At 48.2% G+C, this 12,874-nt stretch overlaps 1 protein-coding gene across 1 annotated transcript in view; it reads right to left on the bottom strand.

Annotated features, from left to right (window-relative positions):
* URB1 (URB1 ribosome biogenesis homolog) overlaps positions 1-12,874 on the bottom strand; it is a 79,908-nt gene that overhangs the window by 25,687 nt on the left and 41,347 nt on the right. Inside the window, exons 20-26 of the mRNA XM_023190399.2 lie at positions 11,798-12,016; positions 10,446-10,625; positions 8,114-8,969; positions 6,495-6,696; positions 5,694-5,880; positions 2,641-2,699; positions 206-399 (exon numbers count right to left, since the gene is read on the bottom strand). Coding sequence (XP_023046167.2) covers positions 206-399; positions 2,641-2,699; positions 5,694-5,880; positions 6,495-6,696; positions 8,114-8,969; positions 10,446-10,625; positions 11,798-12,016 — 1,897 coding nt within the window. The remainder of the gene's footprint in view (positions 1-205; positions 400-2,640; positions 2,700-5,693; positions 5,881-6,494; positions 6,697-8,113; positions 8,970-10,445; positions 10,626-11,797; positions 12,017-12,874) is intronic.

Raw genomic sequence — 12,874 nt, 5'->3', positions numbered from 1 at the left:
AACAGGTCTGTGTTTGCTGTTTGCCGACAAGTCAGGAGACATTTCTTGACCCTGGATTTGACAGAAATAAAACATTCCAAGACTGTCTTGGCAATGCTTCCTTAGCTCCGAGAGCCTGAGGGAGATGAGCTTCAGTGCAGCTGGTGTAAGGGAATCAGGAGATAAAATCTGGATCTGGAACGGAAGGGCTGGGGTGAGGGGTCACCTTTTACTTGGCTGTCTGGGCTCTCCTCTCCGTCAGACTTCAGTAGAGTTGGCAGAAACAGCGAGTGCTGCATGAGCATCATGTGGACCACCGGGAGCTGGATGAGCTTCGTGCGCACGGAGCTTCCTGGGCCATACAGGAGCTGTATGGCGGTGAGGAGCGTCTTTAAAAATGTGCAGTCCTGGTACCGAAATCTAGGTGGCGAGAGTCAAACAGAAAAGAGCTTTGCTAAAGGGAAAATTCATTTTATAGAGAACAATAAAAATTATTTTTCTCAGTATTTTATTTATTTATTTATTTTTTAGATGGAGTCTAATTCATTCTGTTGCCCAGGCTGGAATACAGTGGTGCAATCTCAGCTCACTGCAGCCTTTGCCTCCCAGGTGCAAGTGATTCTCCTGCCTCAGCCTCCAGAGTAGCTGGGATTAAAGGCATGCACCACCATGCCTGGTGAATTTTTGTATTTTTAGTAGAGATGGGATTTCACTATGTTGGCCAGGTTGGGCTTGAATTCCTGACCTTGGGTGATCCGCCCACCTTGGCCTCCCAAAGTGCAGGGATTACAGGCGTGAGCCACCGCGCTCGGCCATTTTCTCAGTATTTTATTAAGAAAATGTTCAAACAACACCAAGTTAAGAATTTTGCAGTGAATATCCTCTACCCACCACGTAGGCTCTACCACTGACATGGCACTGCATGGCTCTATCACGTCTTGTCTGTCCACTGACACAGGGAGCGCTTCTGAAAACAAGGGAGGGATGCAGTGCATTTATTTTTATGACTCAAACACCAAACGAACTTCCTGCTTAGTGGAAATGCCAGGAGGCATGATAACAGCTGCGCCTGAGAAAGAGGCAACTTAGTGCCTCCCAGGTCACCTTGCCCAGCCTCCCTCCTTCTTCACTCTCCTCTACTCAGAACTTCCATCAAATGGTTCAGAAGCCTTCTATGTCCTAAATCCCTTCAAAACCCACTAAGGAAAGGAAAGCAACATGCTCTAAAAAAAAGTGTTTTTCAGTCCTACACAAATAACTTTAACCTAAGACAGAAAGAAATACTATCACTCTGTGATGGTAACCTATGGTCGTCATTAACCTGGCACCCACCCTCACTTCTCTCTCTCCTCTTGTGTGAAATACTTTTCTCTGTTTCAAGTTCATAGGATGGTCAGGGAAATGAAAATAATGCATGACTATCTGATTGCCCCAAACTGAAGAGTTGGAATGTATCAAGGGTCAGGGAGGATGTGAGGGAAAAATGAACCCTAACACACACTCTGTTGGGAGTGCAAATTCCCTGGCCGGGCGTGGTGGTTCATGCCTGTAATCCCAGCACTTTGGGAGGCCGAGGCAGGCGGATTATCTGAGGTCAGGAGTTCGAGGCCAGCCTGCCCAACACGGTGAAACCCCGTCTCTACTAAAAATACAAAAAATTAGCAGGGCATGGTGGTGTCTGCCTGTGGATCCAGCTATTTGGGAGGCCGAGGCAGGAGAATCGCTTGAACCTGGGAGATGGAGGTTGTAGTAAGCCGAGATCGCACCATTGTACTCCAGCCTGGGCAACAAGAGTGAAACTCTGTCTCAAAAACAAAAACAAAAAATTTGCTCAACAACTTTGGAGAGCAGTTTGAACATCTAGAACTGAAGATGCACCCACACTAAAAGCCAGTAAGTCCCCAATCCACTCCAAGAAACTGTTGCCTCTGCACCAAGAGACATGATAGAGACTACAAGACTATAATGAGAGAGAATGAGAGCATGAGACAGAAGAAGAGAAAAAGAGAGGGAGGGAGCGAGAGATGTGATGTAAAGGGGAGAAGAGGGAGAACAGCCTAGATGTTTGTCAGTAGAGGACTGGCTAAGTAAACTGGAATATAGTCAGAAGACCGAATATTCTACCGCAATAAAAATGAACGACTCAGATCTACAAGTTATCAACACGAATAAATTAGAAACATGTCAGTGAACAAAAGGACGTATAAAGAACGATACACTAGTGTAAAATGTTAAACACGCTAAATAATATTGTTTAACAACATACTAACACTCAGTGTATGAAAATACAAAATAAGATACTGACAAGACAAAGCAGAACCTCAGAAGAGTACTGACCTTTGGTTAGAGAGGGATGAGAAAGAAACGGGACAAACACAGAAGACTGTCAGTGTTTATTAAATGTGGGGACTACTATTATTCTCTGCACATTTCTGTATTTCTTTAAATAGTTCTTTTTAAAAGACCACTTCTCTCATCACCAGAAGCACCCTGTGTCAAGAGGCAAATCGTTTAACTTCTCCAGCTTCTATCTCTAAAAACGAGGTGACATCTGCTCCACCACCTGGATTATGCTAATGACAAGCTATAAAAGAGGCTTTGCATGATGAACGACATTCACACCTTTAACTGAAGGGCTCCAAGAAAATAAAATCAACTTACTTGAGTCCCGTCTTCACAAATTTCTGCCAATCACCAGGATCAACTTCATTAAGTTCATGCTATGAATAAAATAAGAAATACACATGAAACATCTCAATCTACAAAATACTAAAAGGTCCCGGCTGCAGAGCCTTCAGAAAGGCATCTGCCTCCATGGCCTGATTCCTTCTCTGTAAAACCCATGATCAAAGGGTTGAAAAGAGGAACGCTGGTTTCCCCTCCTGCTCCGACCCTTGGGATTCGACCCAGCAGCTCCTCTGTTTCGGACTCTTTGTGCAACACTTTTTTTTTTTTTTTTTTAATAGAATAGGCATACAAATTTATTAATGTGCGTGGGAAAAATCACTGAGCAGTTACTCTTGTTTGCACAGTTCTTGATAAGCATGTGATAGCTCAAACTTACAGGGGCAGAGAGCAGAACTAAGATTAATCTTAAAACAAAAACTAAAATGCAGAATATGAAATTACACTTAGAGCCATTCAGAAACACAAAACACAGTCATCCAAACAATCCACAAGAGCATGCAGGTTTTGGGTTTTTTTTTTTTTAACTTAAAAAAATTGTTTGGTTATTTCTGCTAGTAGCTCTGACATTTTATCAGCATAATTGTGTTTAACAAATAGTCAAAGGAAATTTCCTGAGTAGTCCTATTTTTTTCCTTTGTCTATCATTTCAAATAGCACTAATAGATTTGTAATTAGCCTTTTATTAAATAGCCAATGAAAACCACTAGTGTGACATCTTTACCCAGCCTCCAGGACACAGAGTTGGATGACATGAAGAGGTCTGTGGAACTGGAGGATGAATGTGGCTCCAGAGAGACCAGCTAAAGGCCGTGTGTGTGCAGGCTGCTGCCTCCCACCAGGCTGGCTGTGTAGTGGAGGCCACAGTTCCAGAAATCACAAGGAGATCCAAGGAGATCCTCGTTACCTTTTTTTTTTTTTTTTTTAAAGAGATTGGGTCTTGCTAGGTTGCCAAGGCTGGCGTGCAATGGTGCAACAGCTATTCATAGGCGCAATCCCACTACTGATCAGCACAGGAGTTTTGACCTGTTCTGTTCCCAACCTAAGCCAGTTCACTTCTCCTTAGGCAACCTGGTGGTCTCCTGCTCCAGAAGGTCACCATACTGATTCCAAACTTAGTGTGGAAACCGGATGGGTATAGCCCAGAACCTATGGGCTCAAGCGATCATCCTGCCTCAGCCTCCAGAGCAGCTGGAACTACAGGCGCGCGCCACAATGCCTGTCCCATCACATTTTTAAATACATGTTCTCTTTCCCCCAGCATTTCCTACAGCTGGACATAATTGGCCAAGTGTGCAAAAATGGACCACGCAAAGATGTTTATCACAGCATTTTTTATCATAATAAAAAAACCGGAAAACCACCCACAGGTCCAGCATCATACAGCTGCATGACACATGATGGTACATCTACCCATCTACCACTGACCAACAAAGTCACGGCAGGTCCACAGTCACCAGGTGGGGAAAAAAAATCTCTAAATATGGTATTATGTTAAAAACAAACAACAGACCAGGCTACACACAGCATGCATAATATCCCAATAATATACAAAATTATACATAATTTTATCACATACACGCAGATATATAACAAGGTCTCTAGAGGGAAATTCACCAAACTTATAATGAGATGGACTCTGGGTAATGGGAGTTTTTTTTTTTCTTCTTCTGTATTTTTTGCAGTGTTAATACTTGCAATGAGTATATCTTTTAGCCTTATGATCACAAAAACCAGTAATTCCAAATTGCATGCATGGTAGAGGAGGGTGGGTATCATACAGCGGAATTCTACTCAGCAACAAAAAGTAAGAAACTACTCATTCCCACTACATGGATGAATCTGGAAAGCATCACTGAATGGAAAGAAGTGAAATGCACCACAGTTGACACACTGTATGATTATACTGCACAGTTCCAAGTCTACAAAGGTCTCAAACAGGCAAAACAACCTCAGGGTGACAGAACTCAAAAGAGTGGTTGCTTTGGAGGGAAGGGGATTTTGAGAAGATGCACAAGAGACTTTCTGGGAGATGAAATCTTCTTGGATAGGAATGTAGGGTACACAGATATATGAAGTACACATATTTCTGGATACTTCAAAATATGTAAACTTACCTCATTTAAAAGAAAAGGCAGGCAAGGAGGGAGGCAATCCCCTAAAAGAGCCCAGTCTGTCATTCCATCATCAAGCCACCCACAGAGTGGAGAGGAATAATGGCCAAATATCTCTAAATTTTGTGAAAACTATAAACCCACAGAACATGAAGCTCACTGAACCCAAAGTACAAGAAACTTGAATAAAACTACCCTGAAGTATATCATTATCAAACTGCTTTAAACCATGCAAAAAAAAAAAAAAAAAAAAATCCTGAAATCAGTCAGAGAAAAAAGACACAACACACAGAGAAACAAAGGCAAGAAAGGCAGATTTGTTACTGGAAGCAAAGCAGGCCAGAAGACAGAAAAGCAACAAGTTTGAAATACTTAAATGAGGAAAAAACTATTAACCTAGAATTTTATACCCAGTGAAACTTCCCAGCTTGTTTTATGAGGCCAGCATTACATAATCCTTAAAACCAAAGACACTGCAGGAAAATAAAATTACAAACATCCCTCATGCACACAGATGCAAAAATTCTTAACGAAATATTAGCAAACCATACAATATATAAAAATAAAACATCAAAATCAAGCAGGCTTATCCCAGGAATGCAAGGTTGGTTTAACATTCAAAAATTTGTTAATGTAATTCATCTTATCAGTAGACTAATCAAAAAACAAGACATTATATAACATCTCTAGATGGAAAAAAGGATTTGACAAAATCCAACATCCATTCCTGATAAAAGATGGTTCGTCAATTCTGGGGTTATCTGGTATCTGCCACTCTGCCGCAGACACAGCCCCTCTCATTTCCTGTGGGGCCATATTCATGCCACCTGGCTTGAAATGCATCTATAGCTTGGTTTATCTAGCATACTCTTTCCCACAGAAATTTAATCTGGATCTCTAAGAAAAGACACTTACCAACAACACGTTTAATCTAAGCAGCATTTGCTTCTCCTGATCCTGAGTATTATCGTCATCCTGCTGGCCACCATTGAAAGACACGATCAGCCACTTCACACAGGACTCCAAAAGGGTCCTTCTCCAGGCACATAGCTCTTCTGCTGACCCTTCCAGAGCTGCTGAAATGGAGTCAGCCACGATCCACCTGCAGCAGGGGATGAGAGTCAGAGACAGAGAGCAGGCTTAAATCCTTCTGACTTTACGTATAATCCAGCATCACAAAGAGCCATATGGGATAGATGCTGAGTCCTGCTCCCCACACTACCCACTCACAGGAATCACGGGCTTCCCTAGACTCTGACTCAAATGCCAAAGATATACCAGAATTTTTACAAGCAAGGGAAATACTATTAGTATACTAGGAAAAGGATACGTATATCCAGACTTTGTCTAAATCAGGGTTTCTCAACCTCAGTGCTACTGACATTATGGGACAGATAACTCTACCCTTTAGAAGCCAGAAGCAACACCCCCTCATCCTAGTTGTGACAATAAAAGATGTCAGACACTGTCAATTGTCCCCTGGGAAAAAATCACCCCCAGCTGAGATACACGGGTCTCAGGGAACCCAACCCAGCCATCCACTTGTGGAGATGTACAAGCTCCAGGCAGGATGCCTGGAAGTAAAGTTCTCGTAGGAACTGCCCGATCAGCACAACAGTAATGCAGCAGTTTTTCAATGACTTACTGCATGAATTTAAAAAACAGAAAAGTGAAGCCGAGAGGAGAACACCCCGCGACCAATCTGAGCCTTCATACCTCTTGTGACTGCTTGGGTTGTGAAGCAAGCTGGGTAGGCGGTCCATGAGGACACTGAGATCCTTGGCTCGTGCAAACGGGACCAGCTGTGCCAGGATCTCCTGGTATGGCCCAGGCGCTGGGGGACTGTTAGTGCTAAGAAGCCTGTTCTGTAGCTGCCTCCACAGGGTTTTCCTCAAGACAGGAGTGACAGCGGAGGACACTAGGGCAGAGACACCAAGGAGAAGTCATCACACCCAATGGCGGGCTGGAGCCAGCTTGGACCAGCTCATAGGAACTGGCTGCTGTATTTTAAGTATCCTGTGACCCTGGAGATGCCACACTGATGGCTTGAAATTGGCCACGGCAGGAGTACTGACACCATGGAAACAGGCACACCTGTCTCCTTCAAGGGTCCTCTCCTATCTCATCAGTCAACACTCTTGCTGGATACTCTTCAACCCAGGGGGCCCTGGCTATAGCCACTATTTCTAAGTTCATGATAAGACCATGACTGCCAAGGTTCTCAGTTCACATGGGATTCATTCTTCAAAGCCAGGTAACAGGGAGGGTAGCTGTTATGGTTTAGATGTCTGTCCCCTCCAAATCTCATGATGAAACGTGATCCCCAGTGTTGGAGGTGGGGTCTAATGGGAGGTGTTTGGGTCATGGAGGCAGGTCCCTCATGAATGGCTTGGTGCAGTCCTTGTGGTAGAGTGAATAAGTTCTGGCTCACCCTATTAGTTCCCAGAGTGCCAGGTGTTAAAAAGAGCCTGCCACCTCCTGTGCCTCTTGCTTCCCCTCTGGCCATGTGATCTCTGCAGAGCTGGCTCCGCTTTTTCTTCCACCATGAGTGGAAACAGCCTGAGGCCCTCACAAGACGCAGATGCTAGCTCCATGCTTCCTGGACAGCCTGCAGAAGTATGGGCCAAATAACCCTCTTTTCTTTATGAATTACTCAGCCTCAGGTATTCCGTTATATCAATGTTAAATGGACTAAGTGCCCAAGGACAGGTATGTCAAGCACCACTGACTAGAAGAACCCTAGTTGCAGGGCGCTGTCTTACTTTTTAAAACCTCTGCCATCAATGATATGGAGTTACGTGAAACAGAGGCAAAGTGGTGAGTAAAAATCATCCATACATTCAACAAAACGGAATTATATTAAATTTGGGGTAATCAAAAAGTGCCTCAGCTCTGAAACCCAGTGAGTGGAGACAGAAGAGAGAGTTGAACCCAGGCTGCCTCGACTCAACATCAACTCACCAACATCTCCCCAGAGGGCGGGGAACCCTGGGACATGGGATGGATTGGCGCCCAAGAACTCCTTCAATGTAACAGGACAGTCCTAAATAGCCCCAGCTACTGCACCCAACTCCACCAGCTTCATGTGGGGGAACTCAGAGCTGATGGGGTACAAGGGGCTGTGCCTCAGGCCACAAAGTACGGAGACTGAAGGGAGACAGGGTACCGGGGAGAATTACTCCATCTTTCTCCATCTTCAGAGTTGTATCGGACACTGGAAACTAACCCACATCCCAGAAACTGAATTTCTAGGGTTTAAAAATGGCCACGCAGTTCACCTTCTTAGCCCAAGCAACTTAAGACTCCCAGCTGCCCAAAGCTAGCCTTTCCCTTACCTCCTGCTGGGCGTGTGAAGTGGCTCCGCATCCTGCACTGGAGGTACACATGGATGAGGGGGAGGAAGTCGTCCAGGTCCCCCTGGAGGCCGAGCCCTGGGCCAGCCTGCAGGCACCACTGCTCGAACCATAGCAGGTGGGTACAGCTCTCCTGCAGGAGCAGGGCAGCGATGCTGAGGGCCGCCTGCGTGCGCCGGGCCAGGCAGTAGTCAAGCAGATCAGCCCCGACTGCGGGGGCCAGCACGGGCTCTCTCTGCAGAGTGTGGAGGAGCACCGTGTCCAGCTCGTCCACTGCCAGCGCAGGCAGCAGAGCCCCCAGGCCTCTCACAGACTCGGAGGACCACAGGAGCTCACCACTCTGCAGCTGATTCTGGGGACTGCAGGTCAGCAGCTGCACCAGGGTCTTCCCAAGAGCATTCAGGTGTCTTTCTTTCCCAGGGGATTTCGTGGGTTGCTGGGTCACCAGGTGGGTCTCAGGCAGGCTCAGCAGGGCCAGCGTGACCTCACGGAGCTGGGCACCCTCCATGTATGGATGCAGCTCCTGCAGGGCCTCCAGCTGCGGCGGTGTCTTTGGTGGTGATGTGGCCGGGCCCTCCCTCCTGCTCTGAAGTTCCTTCAGCACACTCTGGGTGATGGCCTCTAAGTACCTGGCCAGAAGGCCCAGCTGCCCAATGTTCCGGAGGATCGGGGCACTCGCTGCCAGCAGCTGGAGGACCCCTGCACTAAAGTGGGTGGCCAGGAGCTTCACAAGGACAGGGCTGAGCGAGTGCGGAGGGAGGGCCTGCTGCTCCAGGGCCAGGAACCAGCCCTCCAGGGTGGGGTGCCTGAGGACGGCCACGAGCACCTCCTCCAGCGTCTGAAAGGCAGTGACGAGGCACAGACGTCACACAAGGCCCAGGGCTAAGAGGGGACAGAAGCTGTCACACAAGTATTCACTGTTGTTAGCGGGAGAGAGAGCAGAGGCCCCTTTCCTAACCCATTCCATCCTCAAGCCCGCATTTCCATGCCCTCTCGGGGTGCCCACGGCATCCTAGCCAAGCCCAGCCAGCGCTGTCATCCAGTTGTACCACAATCGCCTGAGGCACTCCACCTGCCCCGGAAGGACTGGACTGTGACCTGGCGGGTGCCCCACCCACATTTGTGAGCATGTGTCTGAAGAACCCAGCCTGGGTGAATTTCCAGCATGGGAAAAGGGCTCTCTACAGTCACTCAGTGTGGGGGGCGGGCCGTGGAGAAACCCCACCATGTGAGTAAGAGCAATCAGCTGCTGGCTTCTCCTCAGTGGCCTTGCCCTCCTAAATAAATCTGGTTGAGGGACAGGGGTGTCTACTTACAGCTGGGGTGATGTCAGTTTAGATGAGACCATGTGTCTGGGAAAAGTGGGTTGCAATTAAACCACTGTGTGTCTACGATCCTGAATTGAAAGTAATCCTGTCTCCACTGTCAGGAGGAGACTGGGCCTCGAGTGACCCCACAAAACCCCCAAACTAGTTCTGACCTGGCCAACTGAGTAAACATTGAGCAGAACGCAGGTAAGCACCCTTGCTGGATTAGAGAATAATTTCATTGAATAGTTTCGCACAGCCTTGCTGAACCGATTCCTCACCAACGACACTCCACCAGTTCCCAGAGACAGAAAGAAATTTTCTTCCCTTATTTATTCTCAGGGAAGGAAAGAGGAGCCTATCACAGTCTCCACTCAAGCTTTACCAGTTAAAAACAGCAAAGCACGATTACATATTGAGAATGCTTTGCCTCACGCTGACTGGCTAACAGGTGGTTCCTCCCAAGCAAATACCTCCCAGAAAGATAACTCGGAACTCAAAGGAAAAAAGTGTATATTTCAATTAGATTGTGAAACAAGGAACATATCTGCCTCCTGAACCTGGTAAAACAGGTTACATGGCAAACTGTGAGAGAAATAGTCATCCTGGCCCCAATTAAACAGTCTGCTCCCCAAGACTCCCAACAGGACAGAACGGCTGCTGCTTCTCGGAGTGGTCTATTTCCTGTGAAGAGCAGTACCTGCTGCCCACCTTTCACTCAACACAAGCTGCAGCTATTCACACTGTTTCTCAGCAGGCTCACCTCACACAGTGTGAGAGAAAGCTGTCTGCAGGGAGGGTGACGGTGCACAGAAAAGCAACTGGAAACAGAAATGCCCAAATTAAATGGCACACTGGGCGGGTGCTAGGAAGCTTTTATGATCTCTGCTGTAGTTTCTGCATTTCCCGATTTTCCCACAATGGACCCATGTTTTTAAATCAGAAGCGAAGAGAAAGCCATTACCCATGACTCTGAGAACAGGCTAACAAGCGACCTGTGGGAGTACCTGATCACTGGCCAACTCCAGTGAGGCCACAGACTCCATGTCGAGGAAGAGGTCGGCTTCGGCCCGGGCGGCCTCACATCTCTGCTGGTTCTGGGCATCCAGCTGCTCACAGTGGACAACCAGGCGCCTGAGGAGATCCAGGAAGAGCTGCAGGAGGGGCGGGCCCACGCTTCTGCCCAGCTGTGAAAACAAGAGCACGAGCCTCAGCAGGGAAAAGAAGGGCTCACAGCCACCAGGCAGTGACTTCCAGAGCCTGTGTTTCCACAACAGGAGACCCGGGCGGCAGGCTGAGATGGCAACTCCTCCCAGAGTGTGTGAGACACCCATCAACGCAATGCCATTTCTCAAACAAGAGATGTGTCTCCCTACGCCCTGGTGAAACACAAAGGTGTCCCTAAACTGAAAGGGACAGGCCCACCTCAAAACTTAAAAATCCCTTGAACCACATCAGGAACAGAAATTCATCAGCCAGCTACTAAACGAATAAACTTAAGAGGGAGGGCTGGGTCAGGCACAGTGGCTCACACCTGTAATCCCAGCACTTCGGGAGGCTGAGGCAGGCAGATCACCTGAGGTCAGGAGTTCAGGACCAGCCTCGCCAACATGGCAAAACCCCGTCTCTACTAACAATGCAAAATTTAGCCGGGCATGGTGGTGTGTGCCTGTTATCCCAGCTACTAGGGAGGAGAACAGCTTAAACCTGGCAGGCAGAGGTTGCAGTGAGCCAAGATCCTGCCATTGCATGCCATCCTGGGCAACAAGAGCGAAACTCCGTCTCAGGAAAAAAAAAAAAAAAGAAATAAAGAAAGAGGGAGGGCTGGGTGCGGTGGCTCATGCCTGCAATCCCAGCACTGTGGGAGGTTGAGGCAGGCAGATCACTTTGAACCCAGGAGTTTGAGACTAGCCTGACCAACATGGCGAGAACGCATCTCTTCAAAAAACACAAAAATTAGCTGGGAATGGTGGTGCATGCCTGTAGTCCCAGCTACTTGAAAGGCTGAGAGGTCGAGGCTGTAAGTGAGCTATGACACACCACTGCACTCCAGGCTTGGTGACAAAAAAACGAAGGCCCAGCAGGGCCACCAACGCAGTCTACCATAGGAAGGGCTCTGTCTTGACCAGAGCTGCCCTGAAAACAAAGTCAGGCTGACCTGACTCCCGTCTGCAGGGACATGCAGAGTTTGAGGGACATGAAGAGTTTGCAGCTGAGGTCTGGACAGAACAGCACTTAAACCGCCGCTGCAGGGAGTTCCCGAGAGCAAGAGTGCGCCGAGCTGTGGGCCCGACTCAGAGAAGGCTGAGCTCCCTGGTGGCAGAGCTCTGGAGCATGCGGAGGATGGGGCAACGCTGACCTGGCTGAAGTTCTCCACGGTGCTCCGCAGGTAGAGCAGCACCTGCTTGGCCGCGCGCAGGACCTGCTGCATGGGGAGGTGTGGCATGCTGGCCTGCAGCTGCGCCTGGATGTGCTTGTCCCGAAGCAACTGGCTCTCGTAGGCTGCCTGCAGCAGGGCTGTGAAGGAGGAGGCCGAGGGAAGGGCAGGGGGCGAGGGGCTACCCTGTGCCTGCAGCAGCTGAGAGAGACAGCAAAAGGCCGGGGAAGAGAAAGACACATCACCACGGATGAAAACAGTCATAGGCATGGGTAACATACAACAAACGGACGTTTCACAAAGAAGCTCGTGCTGGGAGAGGACTAACAAACACGGGATTGCGTGGCATTTTCCTTCGGTAGAGTAAGTTCTGGTACCATGTCATGCATACTTTCCTAGAGCACTTCCGCTGACCACATGTGAAGGCCCAAATCACGCTGGATCTACACCCCTTGGAGAGTAAGGCAGGAGCCTGTCCCACAGGCAGGAGCCACGTGTGACAGAGGCCGGATGTGAATCACAAGAATCACTAGAAAGGGGGAAATCAGCCTACAGAGGAGCCAGCTCTGCAAGTGGCCTTTGGAAGACCTTCCCCAGGAGCTGCGGGTTGAATATGTTGTTAGAAGGACAGAAGACAGGCAGAACACAGAAATTTCTGGAGCCCTTCTGCCTCAAACTGAAATTATTCATTTCTTCTAACGTGACTACCAAGCTGCCTCCTTTATTGACTCCATGTGGCTTATGTTGTATAACTCCATTTGACTTCCTTAGGCTAATACAACCGAAGGCTGTAACATGCCCTGAAACTCGGTGGTTGCCAGTGTTCCTCAGGCCTGCAGCAGCATCAGGAGAATACATGAGAAATGCAAATTCTCAGGCTCCACCCAGACCTGCCGGGTCACTGTGCGGCTGGAGTCCAGCAGTCAAGTTTCAATAGGCCCTCTGGGGAATTCCGACACACCCTGGAGGGTGAGAACCACTGCTGAGTCTTATTCCACAGAAGGTGGACACCCACTCCGAGCATCCATGAGGGGCAGGACAGAACCTCTCCGAGCATCC

This window comes from Piliocolobus tephrosceles, chromosome 19 (assembly GCF_002776525.5).
Source record: "Piliocolobus tephrosceles isolate RC106 chromosome 19, ASM277652v3, whole genome shotgun sequence".
Lineage (NCBI taxonomy): Eukaryota > Metazoa > Chordata > Mammalia > Primates > Cercopithecidae > Piliocolobus > Piliocolobus tephrosceles.
Note: the sequence above shows the minus strand (reverse complement) of the source record. Positions and strands in the feature narration are given on the sequence as shown.